Genomic DNA, 26,647 nt, shown 5'->3' with positions numbered 1-26,647 from the left:
TTGCCTGAAGTGGGCGGAGCAAAGGAGCGTGACGCAAAAGTGGGCGGTGTCTTTGATGCTGGGAGCGCCTCTGCCTCCTAGTGAACGCGGCCAGCGGCCGCAGCAGCTGCTGAGGCTCTCGGTTCCCCGGGCGTGCCTCCTAGGCAGGCGCCGGGAGTTAAGTACACATCTCAGCTGCACGGAAGCCTCCTCTGGCTTTTCAAGCTCTTCATGCTACCCAACTAAAAGAAGAAAATGGGCACGGGGGATTTTATCTGCATTTCTATGACCGGAGGGGCGCCCTGGGGGTTCAGACTGCAAGGTGGCAAGGAGCAGAAGCAGCCCTTACAAGTGGCTAAGGTAGGACCACCAAAGAGGTGCTATCACCGCTCTGTGCTGGGAAGGAATGAGAGCAACCTGTTGATGGTTTTTTTCAAGTTGTGATTCAGGACTTTATGTATTAGTTTGATTTTGGCGCCGATGTTGAATTTTTCTAGGATGCGGGTTTGTTCGTGTTTCGAAAAGAAAAATTACCAGTAATTGATAGGAAAAAAAAAGAGTGCCGTGTTTATCAGTTGAAGAAAAGGCTAGTTAATCAGCTTTTCTGACAACCAGCAAACACCTGGGAAGTTTCTTCCAGGCAGTATTAGAATACGCAGTTACTGTTTCACGTTATGTTTCTCCGAAGAGAAATGCTCAGCCCAGCTTAACCAATTGGCATGGCTTTTGGGGACTTTTGTAAGGCCTTGGTAGTGACATTTACAATGCAGCATTTATGAAAAGTCTAATTTTGGGCAATACTTTTAGATATATGATGAAAATGTCAGAAAATCTATTTGAAAGAATATTCTTTTAAGGATTTGACAAATAAATGCAAAAATCTACTCCATTCCATCATGTGTACTCATCTAGTTAACTGCTCAAAACAAAATTAGAAACACTGGAAATATATTGTAAGTAGCTTATAAGAAACTTTGAAATGCACCTAATAATGACTTTAAATGCTTTCGATGCTTTTGTTTCCATTGTATTGCTTGTTTCTTGCTACCAGTTTGCTGGAGGGGATCTGATATGGTCTAAATTGAGATTCAGCTAAAATACATTCTAAAAATGCATGAAATTTAAGCAGACTTTTACCTGAATTGGATACTAAATTGTAGTATTGTAGAGAGGAACATGTTTGATTAATTTCCACTTTTATATTAAAAATGGATTTAGATTCTTATGAAATATGTGGACTTCTGGCCTTTGTAGTTTTTTCTCTTGGCTTTGGCTTTAAAAAATTTTTTTTTAATTTTTAATGTTCACTGTGAGGAAGGAGTTTCTTTGAAACTTTCTGCAACTAGGCTTCCATAGGAAAATCCTTTCATAATGCTATGGTGGAATCCTGCCACCTAGTGAAAATTTCTAACATCAAAAACGAAGCATAAAACAGAAGGTTAAAGCAAAATTTTTAGAACTGGAAAGTTTCTCAGAGACCTCTGGTTCAACCTGTGGATTTTAGATAAGGAAAGAGCCCAGAGAGTTTAAGTAACTTTCCTCTGCTCCAAACTAGCAGTGATTGAAGAATCTGAAAAGGTGGTTTCATTATGTTGCTTTAGGAGTCTGTGGCCGGAAACATCAGACAGAACAGTGATGCCTAATTCGGAGTACGCACAATTCATGAGACTGAACTGGATTTGTTCTGGGTCTAGAATAGCAGTTGGCTGGCTCCAGTTACTGAGATTTGGGTTCTAATTCCAGGTCTGATCTAACTTGTAGCCGGGCATGAGACAAATCTCTCACCCTTTCTGAGTCATCTGTTGTGAGGTGGTGTGTGTGTGTGGAGAGAGAGAGAGAGAGAGAGAGAAAGAAAGAGAGAAAGAGACAAACATTTTGAGTGAGAAAGGAAAGAAGAAAGTAAATTGGAAATTGTAATCTACCATTAGTGAGATTCTATATTGCTAGAGTATTTTACTGTCCTATTAGTATACAACTTTAGAATCGTTGCCTACCAGTTAAAATATGGGGACAAAGGTGGCTGAATGCTGTTATTCCCTGTTAGTTCTTTTGTGACCAGACCTTAAGAATAGGGTGGGTATTGAGTTTCTCCTGAGTCCTCAATGTGCTTACTGCAAAGCAGAACTATTGTGTGGTAATTTTTTTTTTTTTAAAGAATTAAACTAATAGCTAGTGAAGGGTGCTTTGGGAGCATTTCTCTGCTGATTACATCTCTATGAACAGGATTCAGAGAGGCTATTGTGTATGTGAGTGTCAAAAAATTCAATCCAGCTCTTCCCCCAAAATCAGATTTCTTAAAATACCCTGGAAATATATTTGTGATTTTTAAAAGACATTATTAAAGTATTTGGATGTTTGTTTTAATTTTCTAGTTTGTGATAGTATAATTGATTATTAATTCTAAAATATCATTATGAAGACATCTGGATGTTTGTCTTAATGTGTGTGTGTGTGAGAGAGAGAGAGAGGGGTACACTACAGTTTATAGTCTAGTTTCCCCATATGTAAAAAGTGACAAGAGAGCCTTCTAAAGAAGATAAAATTTATAAGTTAATATGACAATGGCTACTTTTGTTGGTCTATTTTTTTCCCCTTAATTCAAACTTACATTTAATTTCTGATACTAGCATTATTTGTTCTAGAAAACCCTTGGAGCAAAGTGCTTGTCACTTTCTATGTGCCATGGCCTCACAGGGATCACTGTTTTTCATTTAAAACATCATGTCAACTCAATTCTAGTAATGGTCCCTCAGCTCAAGGTGAAGTGAACATTGCATAGCCTAGACTTCCTCCTCTTTCAAGGTGATGCTTATGGGGGCCAAGTTTACCCCAAGAAGGAAGATGGAGAGGAACAGGGCGGAGAGCCTGGGTAGGGATGTTGCTAGCAAACACAATGCTCACAGTTTTGAAGAACAGGAAGGACGAATTTGGGAATTAAAGAAAATATATACTAACAAAGAAAAGGAAATTTCAGACAGTGCTTGAATCATGCCCCCTTAAAAGGGGAACACTACAGCAGTTCTATAGATAACAAATTTTTGTCTTGTTATAAAATATGTAGTGTTCAGATTTTTCATAATTCTGTGTAGAATGAAAATTGAGGGGCCCCTGGGTGGCTCAGTTGGTTAAGCAGCTGCCTTCAGCTCAGATCATGATCTTGGAGTCTTGGGATGGAGTCCCGCATTGAGCTCCCTGCTCAGCAAGGAGTCTGCTTCTCCCTCTGACCCTCTCCCCTCTCATGCTCTCTCTCTCACCCTCTCTCTCTCAAGTAAATAAATAAAATCTTAAAAAAAAAAAAGAAAATTGAACAAGCTGAAATAAGGGGGGGCACCCCCTAGCCTTATGTTATTAACGATGATTAGAAATTGAGTAGCTTTGGGGCACCTGGGTGGCTCAGTGGGTTAAGCCGCTGCCTTCGGCTCAGGTCATGATCTCGGAGTCCTGGGATCGAGCCCCGCATCAGGCTCTCTGCTCAGCAGGGAGCCTGCTTCCTCCTCTCTCTCTGCCTGCCTCTCTGCCTGCTTGTGATCTCTCTATCAAATAAATAAATAAAATCTTAAAAAAAAAAAAAAAGAAATTGAGTAGCTTTATAATTCTAGTAAATATCCTTCTAGTGGCACATTTAGTCACTTTTTTTTAAATTTTATTTTTTATAAACATATAATATATTTTTATCCCCAGGGGTACAGGTCTGTGAATCACCAGGTTTACACACTTCACAGCACTCACCATAGCACACACCCTCCCCAATGTCCATAACCCCACCCCTCCTCTCCCAACCCCTCTCCCCCCATCAATCCTCAGTTTGTTTTGTGAGATTAAGAGTCACTTATGGTTTGTCTCCCTCCCAATCCCATCTTGGAGATGCAACATGGGGGGTTAAGGGGGTAGGAGAAGAGTAAATGAAACGTTTAGTCACTTTTGAGAGATGTTCAAACATTTTTAGTATTTGGCTGGCTGATTGAACTGTAGGCAAACTCCAGCTTTTAAAGATCACTAACAGAAATATTAATAATCAAACTTTCATTGATATTGAAGTTCAAGGCCATGAAATTTGGTTTTGTTTTCAAGAATAAATTGAATTTTTAAAAGATTCAAATAATCAGTAACGGTTGTCTGGTTTTTGAATGCTTATTTATCTTTTAATTTGTGTTCTAATACATGTGATAGAAGGCAAACGTTTCTAATACAGAGTCATAAGTGTATTTCCAGGAGACATTCATAGAAACAAATTGATTGAGGCATATTTACAACATAAAATGCCATTGTATGTGTGGAAATATTCTTAGAAAAACTATGTTAGCACTTTTACTTTACAAAACTCCTTTTTTGAATATGGACTTAGATGGCTATGCTTCTGGACAGAGAACTTTGGAAAATCTTCATATAAAAAAGTGGGGAGAAATTTTTGTTTTACAAACAAATCTTATGAACAACTGAGTAATAACTCACATTTTGAAAATAATGAGCAAAGAATGTTCACACTGTATCCTTTATATGTTGAATGTTTAGAACTTTAAGTTTTCTTCAAAACATATAGACCACTATGGCATTTATTATTCTCTTACTGAATTTCTTTTATTTTCTTCCTTTCTTTCTTTAAATTTTTTTTTTTTTTTAAAAGAGAGAGAGAGGAAGAAGGGTTGGGGGAAGGGAAAAGGAAAGAGAATCTTAAGTAGGCTCTATATCCAGTGTGGAGCCTGATGCAGGGCTTGATCTCATGACCCTGAGATCATGAGCTGAGCCAAAATCAAGAGTTGTTCATTTAATCTGCTGAGCCATCCAGGTGCCCCTGAATTTCAGTTCAAAGTTTCAAGTAACTTTTATTAAAATTGACATGACAAATTACAATCATGTATTTTATGAGGCAGAAGTGGATCTAATGGTTCTGTATGTCCTCTCTTCAAAACTTTAAATAAAGATGTGTTAGTAAAGCACAATCAGATAACATAGTCTTATCCATTAGTGCCATCAGTGAGGTCTCTAAAATGTTTCAAATAAAGTAATTCCAGAAACTTAGCTATTTCTAAATGGAAAAAAAAAAGAAATATTTTAAATGTGTTTGAATATGTGTATTTGAGGATAAATGCTCCTTACTACATATGATTGATGACTTCATGTTTTATTGAGTTTTTGAGGGCTTTCTAGAAATTCTAAAAACTGGTATGCTTATAGAATTCTAAAAACAGGTATGCTTACACGCTAGGCAAACCTATTAAGCATATGTTATTTAAAATCTTTGTTTTGGAATTGTGTGTTTTAAGACATCTAGGTTTGTTGAAAGACAAACTAAGATAATGACTTTAAAAAATTTTATTTTTATTTTTTAAATTTTTTGTTTTTCTTTATAAACATATAATGTATTTTTAGCCCCAGGGGTACAGGTCTGTGAATCGTCAGGTTTACACACTTCACAGCACTCACCATAACACATACCCTCCCCAATGTCCATAACCCCACCACCCTCTCCCGACCCCTCTCCCCCCAGCAACCCTCAGTTTGTTTTGTGAGATTAAGAGTCTCTGATGGTTTGTCTCCCTCCCAATTCCATCTTGTTTCATTTATTCTTTTTCTACCCCCCAAACCCCCCATGTTGCATAAGATAATGACTTTTATCAAGCTCTTTTCAGAAAAATATTCTTTGCAGTATTTTCTTTGAAGGTGTTTTTTCTTTAAATGATCCCCTGTAACCTAAGAAGTAGTTCTTAGAGATGAAGAAATTCAGGCACAGAAAGACTAAGTTACTTTCCAAAGGTTAAGCTATAAAAAATGGTGGGATTTGATTGCGAACCTAAATTCTTCTTCTGAATTGGTAGAAACAAGTGCCTGAGAGAATAAAGGAAGGCTAAGGTGGTCCCCAAAAGGAAGCTTGTAAAAAATAACGTGCTCTTTATTGAATTGTGATTTAATTGGCCAAGGGATCCCCAAGTTGAGGCCAGATATGTCACCACGGGGCTTCCTGAAGGGTTGTGTGATATGTTCTGGTACATCCCCAATGCCCCTTTCCCAGCTGATGTAAGAAGAGGAACAGAGAGATGCAAGAATTATGGGGGTCCTTAACATTGGGATGAAGTCATCATTAGTAGTGGGAGAGTTTCCCCTTTCTGAAGCCAAGATCTCTGCATTGCTGGGAGGCAAGGAGGTGCTGAGAAGCTTAAAAATGCTCATTGTAAAGATTGGAGGTACCTGCAAGAGGGGCACCTAACAATATATTCCTAGCAGGATGTCTTCTTTGTCAATAGAATCGCTGGCCTGCCTAGTGCCTAGGTGAGTGGGGAGATAAGAGGTCAGAGAGAGATAATTATCATATGATCTTACTGATGTATGGAAGTTGAGAAACAAGGCAGAAATCATAGGGGAAGAGAGGAAAAAAATGAAACCAGATGAATCCAGAGAGGAAGACAAACCATAAGAGAGTCTTAATCTTGGGAAACAAACTGAGGGTTGCTGGAGGGGAGAGGGGTGGGGGGTTGGGGGCTGGGTGATGGACACTGGGGAGGGTATGTGTTTTGGTGAGCTCTGTGTATTGTGTAAGACTGTTGAGTTACAGACCCGGACCCTTGAAACAAATAATACATTATATGTTAATTAATTGAATTTAAATTAAAAAAAAAAAGATAGGGAGGGATGGGTGAAGGAATAAAACCAGAGAAAGATGTAAGAGGAGGGAGAGAAAAAGAGATGAGACAGAGAGAGAGAATGAGAGATAAGAGTAGGAACTTAACTATTTGATAAGGCAAGGATCCTTGCATTTCCCAGGGGTGAATGACTGGCACAGAAAGTGGAGGGATTTGAACCACCCTGCCCGATAGGCATGCTCTTAGCTAGGGACCAACAGACACAAGCTGGCATCCTGAGGAACTACTGGGGGGTTGGAAGGGAGCTGGGCAGGAGCTCTATTTCCATGTTAAGGAACTGTGCTATGATAAAACTCTCTAGGGCTTCTTGAAGAAACCACACAAGTGTCCTAGCATCTGGACACTGGCTATAGAGAGGACAGAGATGGCCACTCAGTGTTAACCAGAGGAGAGCAGCAACTAGAGAGAAATACCACCTCATTCAGTTATGAGTCTACCATCCCCGCTCCTTCCCCAGTCTTCCTGCCTTCAACCTGGGAGGAGCTAGAGGGAGGTAGGAAGAGAGCAGACAACATCCACCTCGGGTAGCCAAGCCCCAGAGCCACAAGCCCACCACAGTGCTTAGGGAGAGAGCCTAGGGACAGATATTAGATTGAAGCTGTAATTGGACTAGACTATTTTAATAACTGAGAGTCAACAGAAATGCTTGGGATATGACCAAAGCATTATTATGGGAGGGATCTGGCTTTCCCATACTTGAAAGCAGTTGCTGGAAGAAATGAAAGTTTCATGTTTATAACTGAAGGAGTTGACCCTCCTCAAAAATAGTTCCAACAAGCAGGTTTATACTATTAATCACATGCATTTGATGTATGTTAGCTTGAAAACTTACCACCAACTCATACGACTTCCAGAGATGATCATGTTGAAGCTATTTTATCTAGGTTGAGTGAATGAAAATCTGGCTTTGGGCTGAACCAGAAATGTAAGTTACTTCTTTTCTCTTTTCTCCTTTTCTTTTTTTGAATGTGAAACAGCACTTTAAAAACCGGGTATGCTTTTTGCTATTAGGTAGGCACATACTTTCAGTTAGTTTAAAAAAGTATTTCTAGAGCATTACCGTCAGGGTCCAGAACTCTTCATTTAGAAATAAGTACTCTGAACTTTTATTGGGCCTTAATCTAAGGTGATTGTTGTTTTCAAAGAAAGCCGTATTGCAGATTCCAAAAGTTAGTGTGTAATATCATTGTGACACACATATTACACCTAACTGAATAATATTTGTATATTTCTCATGGTAGTGGCTTCCAAAATAATCTAACCTTCCTTTGTCAGTCAATAAGTGTCCAGGAATATAAGCTAATTTATATATTTAGCTAAAAATACTTTGCATGAGTATATCTTACAATCGTCCAAGTATGTTAACATATGTTATCTCATTTAATACCAGTTGAGTAGATAGTTTTATTACTCTAAGTTTATAGATGAAAAAATTGATTCTGAAAAAAAAATTATTTGCAAAAAATTTATATAAAGGAGTCCAAAATCAAATATAATTCTTTCCCCTATGGCAGGGACGTCATGCTGCTCTCTGCATCAGTTTGAATAAAGAGAACAGTCTATCATTTAGTAATGCTGAAAACTGCATAACTTTAATTTAGAGTTTGTATGAAATAGTATGTCACCACCTAAGATTTAATAGTTAAAAACATTTATAACAATTTCTTCTTTCGGTGGGATCAAGGAAAAGGATTATGGGAAATGCATCTCCAAGGTCATGTGCAATGAGAGACAAGACTGGAAAGTGAACCAGTTTACTTATAAATAAACCTAAAAAATACATAGATTCCAAGAATTTTATTGTATCTATCCTAATTCATGATGAATGCCATGAGACTTTTGTAAAAGGAAATGGAGAATTCCTGCCTCAGCTTCATCAAACAGTCCTTAAACTGGATGCCTCAGTTGGTTGGGCGTCTGACTCTTGGTTTCTGCTGGGATCATAATCTTGGGGTGGTGGAATGGAGCCCAGTGCCTGGCTCCCCGTTCACTGGAAATCTGCTTGAAAATTCTTTCCCTCTGCCCTCTCCATTAATGCACATACACTCAGTCTTTTTTTTTTTTTTTTAAGATTTTATTTATTTATTTAGTAGGCAGCGAGGCAGGCAGAGAGAAAGGGGGAAGCAGGCTCCCCGCCGAGCAGAGAGCCTGATATGGGACTCGATCCAAAGACCCTGAGACCATGGCCTGAGCCGAAGGCAGTGGCCCAAACCACTGAGCCACCCAGGTGCCCCTACACTCAGTCTTTTAAGAGCAAACAACTTCATGAAGCGAAAAGCCTCATATGAGAAGCAAAATATTATTTGTGGTTTGATGGATATTTCATTGTTTAACCACCTCAATGAGAATATATTTATAGTATTGAATTACCTTAGGCATTTTTTTAAGTATTTACCATTCTTTTTTATTATAAATGAGTATAGGTGGCCAGGTTCTCAACAAATTGTCTTCCACGTCTTTGTGAATCCATTGGTATGTGGGAAATATTGGCAATAGTAGTTATAGTTTGGTGTTATGATTGTCTGGATTTAGTTTTCCTTACCTGGCCTTTAAATATAGTGTGTTTCAGATAAATATACTAAAAAATACAGTGGATTTGCCATTTGAAACATTGTGTAAAATCTCCTGTCACTTGATTATGAAACAATAGTTTTCCTAACCTTGGTCTTGGATTTTTATAATCCTGCTCATCCATGGCTAGCTTTTCTACTTTTATTTGGAAGCAGTGTGGGTACCAGATTGATAAAACAATGGGGGTAGATGAATTTTCCTGAAAAGAACTACAGGTTTATGATCTAATTTTGCCTGGACAGTATGCCTTTCTTACTGCTTTTCCTTTAGTCCCTTTATCAAAATCTACCTGGCTTGAATTTCACCATTTTAAGATACAGATTATTTTTTCCCTAAGGAATTTGTAATAACAGCCAATCAATGTCATTTTCCCCAAACATCTTACTGCCTTTAGCAGTATTTTGTGGAGATTAACTTTATTTAAGAAACTCATGTATAATGTTTCCTGAATGCCAGGCACTTCTTTAAACCACTTTTTAAATATTATGAGAAAAGTCTGTGAGGTTATCATTGTTTGAGATCCCTATTAGAGAAGCACACAGAGGTTAAGTGATGCCCAGGTCATATAAGTAGTTAGGGTTAGACCTGGAGTTCATACCTAGAGAGTTTGGCTCCAGGGTTTGTATTCTACCCACACAACTCTTGTGGGTCTAGTGTGGTTTTCTTTATTCATTTTCACAAAGGCATATAAAGACAATGAATTTAGATGGTAACTGGGTACTGACTTTCTACCTCCTCTAGCTCTTAGTCTGTTTCCTGCCCTGGATGCTTTCACTTAGGTCTTCAGCCCAGGCCCTTACTCTTTGTCTTTTGGATAACTATAAGCCTTTTAACTGTCTCCCATGTTGAGGTTTCACATTCCTAAGATTTGTGCTACAGAGAGCTGCCAGAGAGATTTTTCTAAATCACCTGTTATGTCATTGCTTAAAATACTTCAAAGTCTCCCCATCGTAGTCATCAAAAGAACCATAACATTTAAAAAATCTTATAATGTACAATCAAGTACTTAATGAATTATATCACACAGAACAGCTTTACTTTATTTATTTATTTATTTATTTAATTTGCGGATGAGGAGGCTGAGAGTTAGAGAATTTAACTAGATAATTTAAGATCACACAGCTGGTAAATGGCAGGTCCAGGACCAAGTCCAGTTTAATGCTGAAGCCCATAGTCTGAGCTGCTGTCTGCACCATGCTTTGTTTACTGGCCGTAACTCCATGTTATGGAGGCACCCATAACCCTCCACGATCCCATCTCTGCTATACTTTGCAGCCCCATCACCTGGGACTCCCTTCAAGGTGCACTTAGCTGTTTGAAAATATGGCAGTTCTCTTGTCAAAACACTCTGCCTTTCCTGCCACCAAGATTCATCCCTGCTGTGTGTACCCCTTCCTCTGGCACCTAGCCTAATACACTTGGAGAAATTTTGCTCACTCTGGGCAACTCAGTTCACAGTCCGTTCTCTCGGAGATCTGACTCAATTTTCTGGTCAGAGGTAGGTAAACATTTGCTCTGTGGTGGTCCCTTTATCACATATAGGTTTCACCTCATACTTTTGTACACTTTGCTGCCTGTGGCTGTAATTTTTGTTCACATGTTTGTTTCTCCTATGAGAGCAGTGGCATTCAAAATGTTTTGATTATATCTCCTTAAGTAAAACAGTTTTGAGGGTAGCCCATTTGTACCTCATATACCTATAAATGATGTGTGTGTATATATGGGCTATATAAGCAAGATATATATACATACATATGTAATACTGTGCCAATATTTTATGTACAGTGTATAATATATCAAAAAGGAAAATTTTAAAGAATAAAATGAAGATAAAATCAGCAATGTTTTTTAAACTAATTTTTATTTTACTGTAATAGCACAAAAAGTCTTCTCACTGTCACTGACCAGAAGTTGTTTTTTTTAGTGAGAATGATGTGTTTGATGGACTCTGTGATTTTGAAAACTGTATGTGACCCCATGAAGTACAGTTAAGAGGTCTAGTGAAATTTTAATTCATTTCAATACTTGATTTTGAAGACTATCATGGCTGAAAAAGATAACCTCTTAACATAGGTAGTTCCATATTGAAGAAATGAAGTACTAACGGGAAATTATTTTTCGTTCTCAACTCATAATGCAAATGTTTTTGTTGTAATTTGATGGGTAGATTTCCATCTTCCTTGATAACCATACTTTGTTCTCACAAACTAATGAGAATAGCCTATATTTTAACATTTTAGTGTTAAAATCTCACTGACACTTTTTACTTGGAAGATTGAAAACCTGTTAGAAATTATTTTTTTTTAAGATTTTATTTATTTATTTGTCAGAGAGAGAGCACAAGCAGGGAGAGCAGCAGGCAGAGGGAGAAGCAGGCTCCCCACTGAGCAAGGAGCCTGATGTGATAAAGGACTTGATATATGGACTCTGGGATCATGATGTAAGCTGAAGACAGACACTTAACCAACTAAGCCACCCAGGCATCCCAGAAATTCTTTTTTTCTAGTTAAATGTGTAGATAAGACATTTTAAAGAATAACACACTTAAATAATTTTCAACTAGAAAAATTGCATAATCATAGGAACATTTTCAAGTACTCTTCAAAATCTTCTGTTTCATCTACTTATGTTTTTGAAAAGTTTTTCTCAAAGCAGTTGATTGTTAGGGAACATATTGTATTTATTTATCTAAAATATAGGCCAGATAACTGATAACTAAGAGCCCTTATTCCAGAAAAGGTTAACAAATTTGGAATATTAATTTATCTGTTAAATAAAACTGTGAAACATCCTTAGGTTCTACAACTCTTAAAAAGATTTGCAAGAGATACCACTGAACCTCAGTGATACAAATTTCTGTGACACAAAAACTTTTGTGGTCACTCCCTACATCACTGCAACATATTTTAAAGATTCTGGTATATTTTAAATGTGAGCTTTTATAAAGTTAGAATTATTGATGACATCTATAGCACTTTTGCACTCTGTATTCAACTTACCCAAACATGAATTTGCCTTCAAATTATGCACTGAATGAATTTTATGGGAGACACCTTCATAAATTTACCATAGAATATTGTCTTCGTTAATCCCTGTTCAAGCAGCTACTTCCTCAGTGGTTTTATGTACATTTTTTCCCATAAAACATTGACTTTTTTAAAAAAGATTTTATTTACTTATTTGAGATAAAGCACATGAGAGAGAGAGAGAGAGAGAGAGTGCTTATGCACAAGCAGAGGGCGGGGCAGCGGGAGAAGGGGAAGCAAGCTCCCCTCTGAACAGGGAGCCTGAGCCTGGCCTGGGGCTCCATCCCAGGACCTTGAGATCATGACCTGAGCCAAAGGCAGAGACTTATTAACTGACTAAGCCACCCACATGCCCCAAAACACTGACTTTTTAAAAATTAAATTATTAATTTACTTTTTTTTGAGAACTTATCTCCGTGATCTTCCTTATTGGTTCTTCAAAGGAATAGTTCATCTATGAAAATATCAAAATTGAATCTTGAAGGTACCATATGTTGGGACATACCAGAAATATGTTCTTTTATTTAACTTTACAACAGACCTCCTCCAACACTACTTTGTTCTCATATTATTTCTACCAGTCTCTTGTGGGAGGAGGTTGCATCTTCAGCAATATTTGATAACAAAAAATACATCTTAGTTTGTTGCCAGTTACACTATTTTAGCCATTTTTAATTGCATCCATGAAGAATTTTCTAAACATTATCATTTGGTTTACATTGTGTAGTTTTAAATGGAGTATTGCCTGACTTGAACCATTGTTGGAAAAATAAGCCTAGAATTTTTTTGTGTTCTGGACACTTTGTTATTAAATCTCTTCTTAACTGATTACTTCACTCTAACAGTGGGTAATATCATTCAGCATAATAATGTAAAAGCTCCTTTCTAACAACAGTGAATATGAATTCATATTCCAAATAGTCTTTTTGGTAGTTTGGGATGTTTTGTCTACCTGTTATGTGATTAGGCAGTAATGGTTTTTAATCTCACAATATGGCTGATGAAGAGTTCTTTAGGATTATAGAGATAGGTTAACTGTGCCATATTCTTTTTTTTTTTTAAGATTTAAAAAAAAATTATTTATTTGACAGAGAGAGAGAGAGCACAAGTAGGCAGAGCAGCAGGTAGAGGGAGAGGGAGAAGCAGGCTATCTGCTGAGCAGGGAGCTCGATGTGGGGCTCGATCCCAGGACCCTGGGATCATGATCTGAGCCAAAGGCAGACACCAACTGAATGAGCCACCCAGGCACCCCAGCTCTGCCATATTCTTGTTCTTTTGTGCTTGAAATGTATTCCTTATCTTTATTTAATAGCTTCCTTTCAGAAATATTTTAAAACTTGTGTCATTTTATGGGAATTAAAACTTGACAATAACATGGAAATTAACTTAATGAAGCACTGTAAAACATGATATATTGCAATATGCTGAGAGAGAATGAACATGTGAAGAAGAGTGTTTCCCTTCTGCTATGTTGGGTTGTCCTCAGTTCAGTGGGGTCATCTTATATACTGTATGAAATTCTTAATTGCTTAGGCCAGACTGGCCCAGGGTACCTATGTTAGCCTTTATGTTAATGTAGATTAAACATTACTTGGTACTTATTTCCTTCTCATTTCTTTTTTCTTTTCTTTTTTTAAAGATTTTATTTAATTATTTGTCAGAGAGAGAGAGAGCTCGCACAAGCAGGGGGAGAGGATGAGGGAGAAGCAGGCTCCCCGCTGTGTAAGGGGCCTGATGTGGGACTTGACCTTACAACCCTGGATCATGACCTGAGCCGCAGGCAGACGCTTAATGACTATTCCACTTGGAATCCCTTCTTCTCATTTCTTGGATGAAAATAAGTGTCCTTAGGCATTCCAACTAGCTTGGCCGATTATTGGCGGGGAGGTCTTTTAGGCATAGTGCACTACAGTATAAAAGGGCCCTGGGACAGAGTCACCCTTGGCAAGTTCAAGGAAACCTAAAGATGCCAGTGTAGCTGGCACATATTTCCATGAGAAATTGCTGTAGAAGTCCAGTCTTCACAGTGATAAAAATGAAAAACTCTCTCCTGGGAATCCTGACCATGCGGTTATTTTCCCATTGCTAAGTGATTAACATACTGAACCTACTATAACAACTTTGAACTGTCCTCTTCGTATTTCCTCGTCATCCATTTCAGCTTTTCATAATGGAGCGGCCTACCGATCAGTGTCTGGAACACTTTATTTAAATGAATAATTGCGACTGCCTCTTATGTAGAAGTTTGGTTAGAAATTATATTAAACTAATCTTTCTCTTCTTCTGAAATTGATTCTCCCAGTGAGAGAAGAAGAATTTAAGGAGTGTCAAGGAGAATTTGATACATAGATCCTGTTTATTTTGACCTCGGTGTCAGACTGAGGGTAAAGAAGAGTTTTATATTTTCTAGTGTGTCTTCATTTTCTTTCTCCTTCAAAAAAGAGGTAATCCTATTTAGATATTTCTTGGGAACTGACCCTTGAAAGGACAAAAGCATTTTAATGCTGGCTATCATTTCTATGTGACTTTAAACACATTTTTTTCTGAACTTGTTTACTCATCTGTAAAATGGAGTGCTGTGTAATGAAATTGCTTTTTTTGTAGATTAAAAAGTGGAACCAGTTTGACAGGTGAATCTGAGCTTACTATACTTTGTAAGTATTGTGTATTCAAATATCACCTGACACATAGTAATCATGTCATCATCATCATTATTCTAATTAGAAGAAGTAACTATCTTCTACACAAGTTTCTTTTTCTTCAGAAATTAAGAAAGCACTAAACCAATTCCTTGTACTCCTGATATACAAATGGAAGTTAAGAGCACGAAAGGAAAATAGAACAACATGTGATATTTCTTTCTCCCAGTGTTAGTTTTCATTTTTGATTAAATGCAACTTTTCACAAAACGTTTGCAGTATCAAGGACTAACCAAGATTTCTTTGTTATGTTGTTTAATTAGTTTAAGGCAATGGATTCTAACGTTATACATTATACAAGGCCAAATAAAGTTAAATGATTTTCTTAAAAATCGTACAGATTTTTAAAAAAGATTTTATTTATGTATTTTAGATGGATGGAGAGGGAGAGAGAGAGCATGCATGTAGAATGTGGGAAGGAGCAGAGGGAGAGAATCTTCAAGCAGACTTTACGCTGAACGTGGAGCCTGAGGCAGAGTTTGAACCCACGACTCATGAGATCATGACCTGAGCCAAAACCAAGAGTTGGCCCCCCAACTGACTGAGCCACCTAGGCACCCCCAGATTTTCTTTAAAGGAAAATACTTGAAGCTATAAAGAATTAATTGCAATCATTATGCTGAGCTCTTTTTAGAGTGAGTGGACGCTGACTCTTTCAGTCATATTAGTCTTTGTGCCTCAGTTTCCTCAATTGTAAAATGAGGATAGTGTTAGGACCTATCTCTAAGGATCATTTTCAGGGTTAAAAATTATAAATATAAGTCACCTAGCACATAGGAAACATTCAATGGTTTAAAAAAATTACGAGTAGCACCTTTCTGGTTACTTTACTTTTATTTAACCAACTTTCATGAAATTGAAGGAATATCTGCTGTCTTCCACACAATGCCTTTTGAGATCCAGATCTCAATGTCACTGAAAGGGCCCCTGCAGTCCTTGGGATCCCTCCCTGTGAGATGGCATTTAATGGTTTCAGAATGTGGCCGTACATTCACTGAGTAAGCCATGTCCCTTTCCTTGGAAACAGCATATGGAAATCATCACAAAGAAAAGGAATCATTTCAAGGGCTTTGAAAATATAAAAGAAAATAAATTGTCCCTGGTAAGTAAATATAGGACACTGATCTCTGAATAGTTAGGAAAACTCTGTGCCAGGGCCTTTGGCGAAGGGCTAATGAGCATTTCATTCCCTCCCCCATCAACACCCCCACACTCTTGTCTTCTAAATTAGAAGAAGTTATTACTATATAAGGCTGCTTTTTCTAAGTAAATGATAATACATTAAGCTCTTGGTGTTTCCAACTTTCCAAACAGTGGTGAGTTATTTTCATCAGTCAAGATCAAGCTAAAATGAGAAACAAAATTTGTGAAAGGCTCAGGCCTTGGGAGTTGGATATGACCATAAAACTCACCTTTATTTTATTTCTTTTGTGAAAAACAACATTTCCCCCTGGATGGTGCTTAGCATGACTGACACTAGATTGAGTTGTGTGAATATTATATTACGTTTATTGGCTGTTGCATTGAGTCCAAATGCAGTGATCCATTTTGGGGTCTCCAGTCTTCTGGCTGCCTGCCTGCCAGATGGGGAAATGTTGATCAGAAGGATTTCATCCTGAGGCGGAGCTTCGATCAGGAGGGGAAGCACATGGCTGTATGCTTCCTCTCTGCCCAGATGACCCTGGGGCTTCATGCTGAGTGAGTTACCAGGGTTCCTTCAGGGCTGAGAGGAGACATGAATTCAATTAAAGATCCCATTATGATGTTTATTCCATTCTGTTCTTTATTACCTTCTCTAGTCTGATCCTCTGCTTCTCTTTCTTATTTGAGAAGTTCCTGCTTCTCCATCTTCATCGCCCCCCCTGCTCTTCAATCGCGTCCTTTATCTCATTCTTTTTGTCTCTTATTTCCCAGAGAGCTTTCTAAGCAAATTTCTAAGCAAATTAATCTGACGTTTTATCTGCAGAGGAAAGAGGAGAGGTACTGTATGTGTCTGTGTGTGTGTGTGTGTGTGTGTGTGAGAGAGAGAGAGAGAGAGAGAGAGATTGAGAGAGACAGAGACAGAGAGACAGAGAGGGAGAGAGGTAGAATAAACAGGAAGTTCTGCATAAGTCTCTTAACTGATTTTCATGGGAAGGTAACAACATACTAGATTTTTTGATTCAGGCATGAAATGAACAATAATGGAGAGTTATGTTGTCTTTATAAGCATTTTCCAGGCATGTGTTTTCCAAAGTTCAGCATTTCACTCATGGAAACTCCTTTTTAAGGTTTTTTTTAAGGCCCTTCACCTCCTTTCTTGGCTTCTGGTTGAGCCGCCTGCTTCTTCCTGTTCTCATTTTCTCCCAACATGACACGTGTATTCTTCCCACAGTCCTCTGTAACTGCCCATGATCTTTTCTGAAATAGAATGTTTTCCTGTTTATTTCTCCCAAGCACCCAATAGGTATGTAATAAGGACTGTTAATTTTTAACTGATTGGTTTATCCAGACTCTTATTTGTAAATTACCAAGTGATAAAAACTGCATTCAGTCAAAAATAAATACTTACTATGTGGGGAAGTTTATAAACTTCATCAGAACCTTTAAGGATGAAAACCTGAGTTGAAATTCACAGTCTGCCTCAAAGGCAAGTGGGAGCGTGAAAACAGTTATGCTTTGGGATTGAAGAAAAGGACGGAGGGCTGGGACAGACGAATGGCACAGGGATGGCAGGAACTAAGGTTTGTGATGCAATGTGAAACAAGGAGATCCTTGCTTTTGGTGCTCATAATACTGCTAGACTAGAACCCTTACTCCGGGCCCAGTGTCCCGGAGCCAAGGTGGCAAAGAGTGGTGTCAGTGTATGGTACACCTTCCCGTTTTGCCCTTAAACAAGCAAATATTACTGTTTTGCTGTAGATGGTTCTCATTAGTATTTCTAGTTAAAAGATTTGCATTTTCCTACACTTCTGTTGGCACCTTGGCTCTTTGAAAGCAAGACCATAGGTATTGGCATCTTCTAAAATAGTGCTCTTCAGGGGCGATGATATACATGTGTGTTACATCTATGTGTAACTAACTATGCTTAAGGCACACCTCTCTACTTATTGAAAGGTTGTTGGATAAATAAATGAGTAACTGGAAGGACATGTTATTCTTTAGCATGAGAATGGCAACCACTAAAAAGCCTGATGTCGCTAAAGCTTTATCTGATGCTTTTTTAAATGAGCAATGTATTTAGAGTAATTAGAATAATACTGTATATGTTTTATGTGTGTGTGTTCAGACATATTTTTATTTGAGATTTTGTAGTAACAAGACACCAATCCAAAGGGTGCAGTGAAAGTACTGAACTGAATAGGGGTCAGGAAGCCTGAATTCTGGGCATGGTTCTAACTTGACTTTACTCTGTGGCCTTTAACTGAGATGTCACTAAAACTATCTGGCTCCCAATCTCTCTATTTATAAAATGAAAGATTCAGAATAGATGATTTTAAAGTTCCTTGCAGCTAGAGTCTGTTTTGAATCAAGAAGATAATAGGTGAAAGAAAATGTCTATGAATGGTCATATTTTCTCTTGTTAACCTGAAAAATAAAGTAGTATTTTTTGGAAAGGGCAATTATTATTAATTTTTTAAGATTTATTTATTTATTTGGGGGGGGCTGAGGGAGAGGAAGTGCAAGAATTTCCAGCAGGCTCTCCACTGAGCAAGGAGCCCGATGTGGAGCTTGATCCCAGGACCTTGAACATCATGACCTGAGCTGAAGTCAAAAGTCTGTTGCTTAGCCGACTTAGCCACCCAGGCTTTCAGAAATGACAATTTTTTATGTAGCATTTTATGGGAATTTGATTTGCCTTTCTCCAAATTATAATTTATAAGACATATTTGTTTAAAAAAACTAAAAAAAAAAATTCTCAAAATGATATCAATTTAATGAATTCTCTCACAGAATTTTCCTTTTTTTATGCTTAAAATTATATTACAGTGAATTACCACTGCATTTTCTTATGCTTTTTTTGTAAATACTTGATTCCTTTTCTTTATATTTTTCTAAATAATTAGTTTCCTAGCATATGCTAATGTAACCAATATATTTTTAAAATATCATTAAGAATTTGTGGATTTAAACATAGTTGATGTTTTTAGAAATATAACTTCTTTACTCAGATTCTGGATCTGACATAATTTATACTTTTTTAAGTTTTGTTCTCCTTTGCTAGAAACCCTAAAGAGACAGTGGGTATGGACCATCTCATCAAGTAAAACCACTCATTCTGACCTAGCTGTTCACTTCTATGAGGTATTCTAATTAGATGGAGAAGAGGGAATATATTTGATATTCATCTATTCCTTAAACCTCTCTCATTTGGGAAAAATGTGTCCAAAAAAAGGAGAGAATTTTTAGCATACTTGGACTTGATTAGTTTAGTTCCTCATATTCAAGTGCAGGATTTTTTTTTTTTTTTTAAGATTTCATTTATTTATTTGTCAGAGAGAGAGCACAAGCAGGGGAGCAGAAGGCTCCCTGCTGAGCAAGGAACCCTATGCAGGACTTGATCCCAGGACCCTGGCAACGTGACCTGAGCCGAAGGCAGATGCTTAATGGACTAAGCCACCGAGGCTTACCAAAGTGCAGGATTTTTAATCAAATCATGTCTCTATCCCACAAATGGAGTGCTCACAGTTTTTTTTTTTTTTTTAAAAGAAAATAGCTAGAATTGAAAATAGCTTTTATTTTTGGATTATAAAAGATGACACATTGTTCTTACAAAAAAGATTCAAACATTACAGAAAAGGATAAAAATAAAGTAAAAATCATACAACCCAGAAATGACACATTATTAACATTTCAGTGAACAAGTTGTTAAACCCCTCTCCCGGCAAATGTGCTAACTTACAGTCACACTTGCATTCAGTTTTATGTCAACTGAATGGTACTAAATATACTTCCTTATTAAGTAACACAGCATGAACACCATCCCGTGTCAGTGAATATTGATGTACATTGTAATTTTTAATGGATGCGTATTGTCGAATTGTGTGGACTCACCACAATTTATATAACCCATCGCTTCTTGAGCATGTAAGTTATTTCTACTGTTTCAACATTAAAAATAGTGCCGAGATGAATACTTTTGTATATAAAATAGATTTGTGCACTGGTCTGATCATACTTGTAGAATAAATCTCTAAAACTAGAATTACAAGTTTGAGGGCATGCTATATATATATATATATATTTTTTTTTTTTTTTTGGTGGAAATGAAGACCATCTGAATAAATTCGAGGGCAGCTATTACAAAGAGACATTTTCTTATCATGCATGTATTACTCATTATTACACTAGCAAGTATAATTGTTTTTAGCTGACGAAATAAGTAAATATAAACTCAAATAAGCTATGTAGCATACTTTCATCTCTAAACATTTAAAAATATTGGTACTGATTTGTAACTTAAATGTCTTGGAAGAAAAGTTTTTGAGAGGGGGAAAAATTCCCGCTTGTTTCAGTTCTATTAAATTTTCAGATTGTTCCGGGATAAAAATTTTGCAAGAAGATTAGTGTCTTAAAAGTAATGGACAAAGGTATTAATGCCTATATCAATGATACCTAGATAAGGCTATTTAAAAGACAGAAGAAAAAAAATAAAAGAAGCAGAAGGAGGAGGAGGAAGAGGGGGAGGTGGGGGGGGGAAGGAGGGAGAAGTTGGAAACAAGATAATTTATTGGCAGTCTGTATCACTATACCAGTAGCCACCCCTCCCACCGCACCTCCCTGCCTGCTGTTCCCGTTGAAGGGCACTCTGTAATACAGTATTTTTCCAGGAAAAGCCTGGATTTTCTCTAAAGACATTGAAAATATGTGTGGGGAACATGAAGGCATTTTGTGTGGAAAATAGCACCCAAGAATGAAACCCTTCTCATTCTGGCACAGGAGGAAATGGGTTGTCGGAAGCCTGACACTGGACTCTTCCCCACACCACATAGAGAGTTCTTAGTCAAAAACTGTACAAAAGAATATGAAGAGCGTTAGCAAGATAGAAGGGAAAGAACAAAATATACAAGTAGAAAACATGACCCTAGGGGAAACAGACAATTTAGAGACTAGAAACTTTAAAAAAAGACAAGATGCCTAATATAGCCAACAAGATTCAACAAGACTTATAACCATAAAACAAAAAGAATGATTTAAATTGGTAAATTAAGCACAAATAACATGAAGGAATAGAAAATATGGAAAGCAAAGTTGAGATAGTCTTCGGAATACAGATAAAAAGACAAAAACTTATATAGAAACCACCCAGAAGATGCAGTATCTAATAGAAGTCCTGAAAGAAGAGAACAGAGAAAATGGATGGGAGAAAATCAAATAAATACTGGAAGATACTTTCTTAGAGTGGACGGGCTTGAGTTTCAAGATTGAAATGCTCTACTTTCGGGCCCACAGAGATCCTGGACCTTGACAGTCTCATGAAAAATAAGCAGAATATCCTAAGTGTCTTCAGAAGTACAAAAATAAAACCGTCCATGAAATATGGGAATGAAAAATAAATACTGTTTCTCATGATTACCTTAAAAACACAAAACAAAACAAAGCAAATCAGTATATATTTTGAAAGAATGTATAGAAATAAGGTAGTTATATATTTAAAAAAACAGTATTAATACCCAGGGAATCAGGGTTAGCAGCTTTCTATGGAATTATCAAGAAAGGATAACCAGATAAATCAGATTTTTAAAAAGAACTATTGTAGGGCTGCCTGGGTAGCTCATTCGGTTAGGGGTCCAACTCTTCATCTCGGCTCAGGACATGATTTCAGGGCCGTGGGATCAAGCCTCATGTTGGGCTTGGCACTGGGCTTGGAACCTCTTTTAATATTCTGTCTCTCCTTCTGCCTCACCTCTCCCCCCTCTCTCTCTCTAAACAACAACAACAACAACCCCAAAACAACAAAAAACATCCCAACCTGTCCTAAAGAAATAATTAGACTCTGATCTTTTGCTCTCTTTTTTCCCAGAGCAAAATGGTGGTTTTATTAAAGGGTGAGGAGAGAACTTGTGGGCAGAAAGAGCTGTCTGTGGTTACTGCTCCTTGCTGCTCCGGCATTATGAGGAGCGTGTGATTATATACCTTGGGGTTGGCAAAAGTAAAGATAAGGGAAGTTCCAGAAGGATGATATTTCTCTTTTGAGAAAGATATGAAAATAAGTTGTATATATGATAAAGCCATATATAAAAGTATTATAATAAATGTCATTGCAGTATTGTTTTCCTAAAGTTACAGAGTCAGTTTCAAGGGAAATATTTCTTTATAAGAAACATCATCATTGAAATTTAGGCCTTGGAATTCATTTTTTGTTTTAATTTACAAAAGTATTGCAAAACCTCTGTTTAGTTTTTCATACAGTTTATATAATTTTGTTTTAATAGGGTTTAAAGATTTCTAATATGTGTGGTTCTTAGAAAAAGAGAATTTATTTTGTAGAAGATTGGGCCTGCATAATGTAAAGCATGGAAGAATGACCATCTCTGGTCCCCTGTTCAATTCCCTGTAACAGCCGAGGGGCTCCTAGATAGGCCCAGCCACCTGGCCTGGAGCCTGGGTCCCCAGGAATGACTTCGCGCTGAGAGATGAGAACAAAACTCATGTGTTCTCTCAAACATCCTTCAGACCTTAACAAACAGTACCAGTGAAGGTAAATTCACTCTGAGGAAACACAGTATGAAAGATAAATCTCCTTTCATGGAAACATCGAGAGAATGGGAACTTACATACATGCAGACCATCTATTCTGTTTACATGTTTAGTTTAATTTTTTTTCTCCCTTAGCTTAATGACAGAGTGACGGAGTGGTTCTGAGACAGCCCAAGCCAAAAATGTGCTGGTGAGGGGCTTGACCTACAGGAGTTGATGTGTTTGGGTGCATGGGAGGGGAGGAGAGCTTGTGGGAAAGGGAGAGGCTTGTTCCCCAGCCTTCCCCAGGGACAACCTCATTCCAGTAGAGAGAGATTAGGTGGAAGCAAAGGAACTATTTTCTGTGAAATTCTGGGTCTTGGCTGTGCCAGCATCCAGATGACAACGTGTGACACAGCACTGTGGAGCTGGGTGTTCTGGCCATTTCTTTTTTCTCATGCGTGGTGAGGTTGGGGCAGATGGAGGATATGGCAAGGGCTGAAGACATCGCAGTTTATTTTCTTGAGGGCTTTGCAGCTTTCTACACAGGAACCACAACTCTTCTAGCAGAAAGGCGCTTTGTCATGGAGGCTTCTAGAAAGAGTGGTTGGTAGAGGTAACCATGGATGGATGGAGGACCATACCCATCTGTGGGAAGGTGGGAGCAGAAGGATGTGAGTGAACTCTACCTGAGGACGGAGGAGGAGCTAGTAAACTTCCAATTATTAGTGTCCCTGAGGGCATTGTGATTGCACTTAGATCTGTGTGATTCCCAGAGTACAGATGGCCTGGGTTCACATCTCTGACTCTTCCCAGAAGTTGGTATCCACGTACCAAAAGGTATGCTCGTATCCATGTACCATCTATAAGCTAAAATAATTAGAAATGAGATGACACAGCAATTGCACAATGCCATGTACAGATCACTCTCAGTATGTTCTTGGTCTCTCCCCTGTGTTGAAAACAGACAAACTGAGCATGATCCCCCTCTCCCAATTTTTTTTTTCCATTGTCAGAGTGTGTGTTCTGCAATGACCCCCAAATCATTAATCTAGCTACAGTATTGAAGGCTCACCAGTCCCTTCTGTGTTGCTGCTTTTAATCTTCGATTCTGTCTTTGCAGCAACACATGTTGTTACTAAAGATTGCCCTCGCAGAGAGAGAGACCCGGACATGGTACCCTCAAAAGCTTTTCCTTAGAACCTGTCCCTCCTTGGAATAGGAGGGCGCTCTGAAACAGGATGTCAGTGGAGAATGCAGACAAGATCGCTGACTTTGCCTTTTCTGTGTTAGGACTTTGTTTTGCCCTCTGTCCCTTCATTTGCTTTTGACCTTGCAGAACATGCCTATACTCGTATCTAAAAGAGGAGCACTGCCCCGGGGATTTCCAGTTTCACAGCGTCCAGAATCAATCTTCATGAGCACAAATGCTTAGAAATGACTTGTTTAACTTGGTGTTTGCTCATGTGTTTATGGGAAATAAATATGGGTTTTTTAAGAATTGCCCTTTTAAACTAATTGATGAGATAGAGAGGAACACTGGTGCATTGATTTCCAAAAAAAGGGAAGAGTGGTTTCAGGGACTTAAGTGGCTTTAGGGGACTTTGGCCCACTACCTGTAAACATTTCATAAATCAGCTACATTGTTTAAAGCTTGGTGTATGGGTGGATGCTTGTGGGGGTGAGGAGACTCCAATCTAATAGTTTATTTTAAGATACATTAAAGGAACACAGCAAGAACAAATCTTTCTTTCTTATTTTATGCAGCCATCCTCGCCCCCCATAATCTTTTAAAGTTTAGTTTCGCCCAGTTGTTTTAGTGAATCCTTCCAAACAAAATAAAGAGTACTTTTTTTGCTAAAACTATCAATGCTGTATCTTGTCAATGCCTGTGCATTTGGTGCTTGATCATATACTGTTAATTTATTTGATTTTTCACAAGTGTGTGGTTTCCCATCTCCCTACCCCCAACGCTAAGTCCTTTAAAAGCAGGGAGTATATTTTACATTTCTTTTTTCTCATGGTTTCTTACACATAAAAAACCCTCAATAAATATCCAAAAGATCTATTCTGGATTTTTCTACTCATCATCTAATCCTTAATTCCTTTATTGCTGGGTGCCATTTTTACTGTCATATGGATAAAGATAAGAAAATATTTTGATTTAAGAAAATGGATATGTGGGTAGAATTTTTAAGCAAATTTATCTTTGAATTATTGAGATTGAAATCATCTTCAGCTATCCTTAGTTCCAATATCATGGATAGATAATTGGGAACTGCATGTGTTATACCTACATGAACTTTCTTGGGTATCCATTAGTATGCATCAGTCACACAGACTTCTCTGCTTCTCTCTTATAGATTCCAGATGTATGTCTGAGATTAATTCGATCTTTGTTTTCCCCCCATCACCATTTGTTTTTCTATTGAAGATAGTCACCTTTCAAGCAGCTGGAATGGAAATATCAGTATGTTCTTGGATGCCTATCCTTTGTTCTTTCTTTTGTTTTATATTCTTCGTGCATGCATAAAAGTTTTTTTGGCAAGCTCCACTGATAACATTAAAAACTCTACACTTTTTATAGTTTGCATGACATTTCTGTGTGAAAGCCTAAGGAAAGCTTTTTGCGTGAGAGGTCATAATGATGGCCTTGCCATTTCACCATCATGGAAGACTTAAGAAATACTAACATTTCAAAGCTCTTTTGATCATTTTTTCTGGGAGTTGAGATGAGACATGTACTAAAAATCATTTTGTTTACAAGTCTCATTTTTAGAGATCTTTTTTCTTCCTTTATAATAGAATATATACAATGAGAACACAAACTTATTTTATAAAGAGAAATTTCCCTTGAGGCACAGACATGAATTAACAGGTTATACCAATTGATGGGAATAAGTCTACATGCAAAAGAAAATCGGTTGCAGAATGGCAAAAACTGAAAAATATGGAAAGTATTAATGGGATCATGAAACCTTAGAGTTGAAAGAGACCTCTTATTTGATACAGCTTGCCTCTCGATGGAGGACTTCTTTTTAAACCACCAGTGATAAACAACCAGCCTTTAAAAAAATAGTTCTGATAATGGGACCAATGAAATCTAAATTATTATGGTCACCATTACTCAAAGAAAAATTTTCTTTATATTTAGATGAAATCTTCCTTGTAACTCTTGCTCATTGATTCTAACTCTGCCTTCAGTGCAATATAGAATATGTCCACTCCTTCCTACAACAGCTGTTCAAATAAAGACTTCCAGAAATGTCAATCATTCCTTCCCTGTTATTTATCCTTGTAATGGAATATATCTACCTCAAAGCTTTAGCTGTACCATGGTTTTTTTTTTTTTTTGGTTGGCTACACTCACTATTAATTAACACTGAGATTCCACAGTTGTAAAATAGTCTCAGGCATCAATAATGAAGAAAATGTTGAGCTAAGCACATCGTTATTATTTATGTTTATAGCTTCAACTTTGTAGTAGGTTTTTTTTTCATGTAATGTTCTAAGTTGCATCTATAATCATTATTATTAGGGTTGCTATTTCAGGGTAAAATCAACCACATTTTCCAGATTTATAGATTCCATCTAATTTTTAGCTTCTACTTTGGCTGTTTGTCTTAATTCAACAAGCATTTTCACCACTTGCTTTATGAAAAGTATGGTTCCAATGTGTTTTTCCAATATCAAGAAACATTTCTCCATGTCTCAGCAGACACTGCGTATCCTACAGATTTGACTCAATTCTGATCCTATCTACCTGGAGATAGCATCAGATCCCACAGGCTGAGGGCTGAGTCCTACAAGACTGCCCAGTCTTGGGCATCTGGGTGGCTCAGTGGGTTAAGCCTCTGCCTTCAACTCAGGTCATGATCTCGGGGTCCCGGGATCAAGTCCCGCATCCGTCTCTCTGCTGGGCAGGGAGCCTGCTTCCTCCTCTCTCTCTCTCTCTCTGCCTGCCTCTCTGCCTACTTGTGATCTCTTTTTGTCAAATAAATAAAACCTTTAAAAAAAAAAAAAAGACTGCACAGTCTTCAGGCTCCAGTCACATCCAGATTGTTTTCTGTGCTTC

At 37.7% G+C, this 26,647-nt stretch overlaps 1 protein-coding gene across 2 annotated transcripts in view; it reads left to right on the top strand.

Annotated features, from left to right (window-relative positions):
* The first annotated feature begins 151 nt into the window (after nt 1–151).
* The window catches only part of SYNPO2 (synaptopodin 2), a 169,485-nt gene continuing 142,989 nt past the window's right edge, over nt 152–26,647 (top strand). For both annotated transcript variants that reach the window (XM_032858735.1, XM_032858724.1), the window contains exon 1: nt 152–339. In XM_032858735.1, the coding sequence (XP_032714626.1) occupies nt 235–339 (105 nt within the window). In that variant the 5' untranslated portion in view covers nt 152–234. The remainder of the gene's footprint in view (nt 340–26,647) is intronic.

This window comes from Lontra canadensis, unplaced genomic scaffold (assembly GCF_010015895.1).
Source record: "Lontra canadensis isolate GAN:19392208 unplaced genomic scaffold, GSC_riverotter_1.0 scaffold1, whole genome shotgun sequence".
In the NCBI taxonomy this organism is placed as follows: Eukaryota; Metazoa; Chordata; class Mammalia; order Carnivora; family Mustelidae; genus Lontra; species Lontra canadensis.
This window is presented reverse-complemented; position numbering and strand designations above follow the sequence as displayed.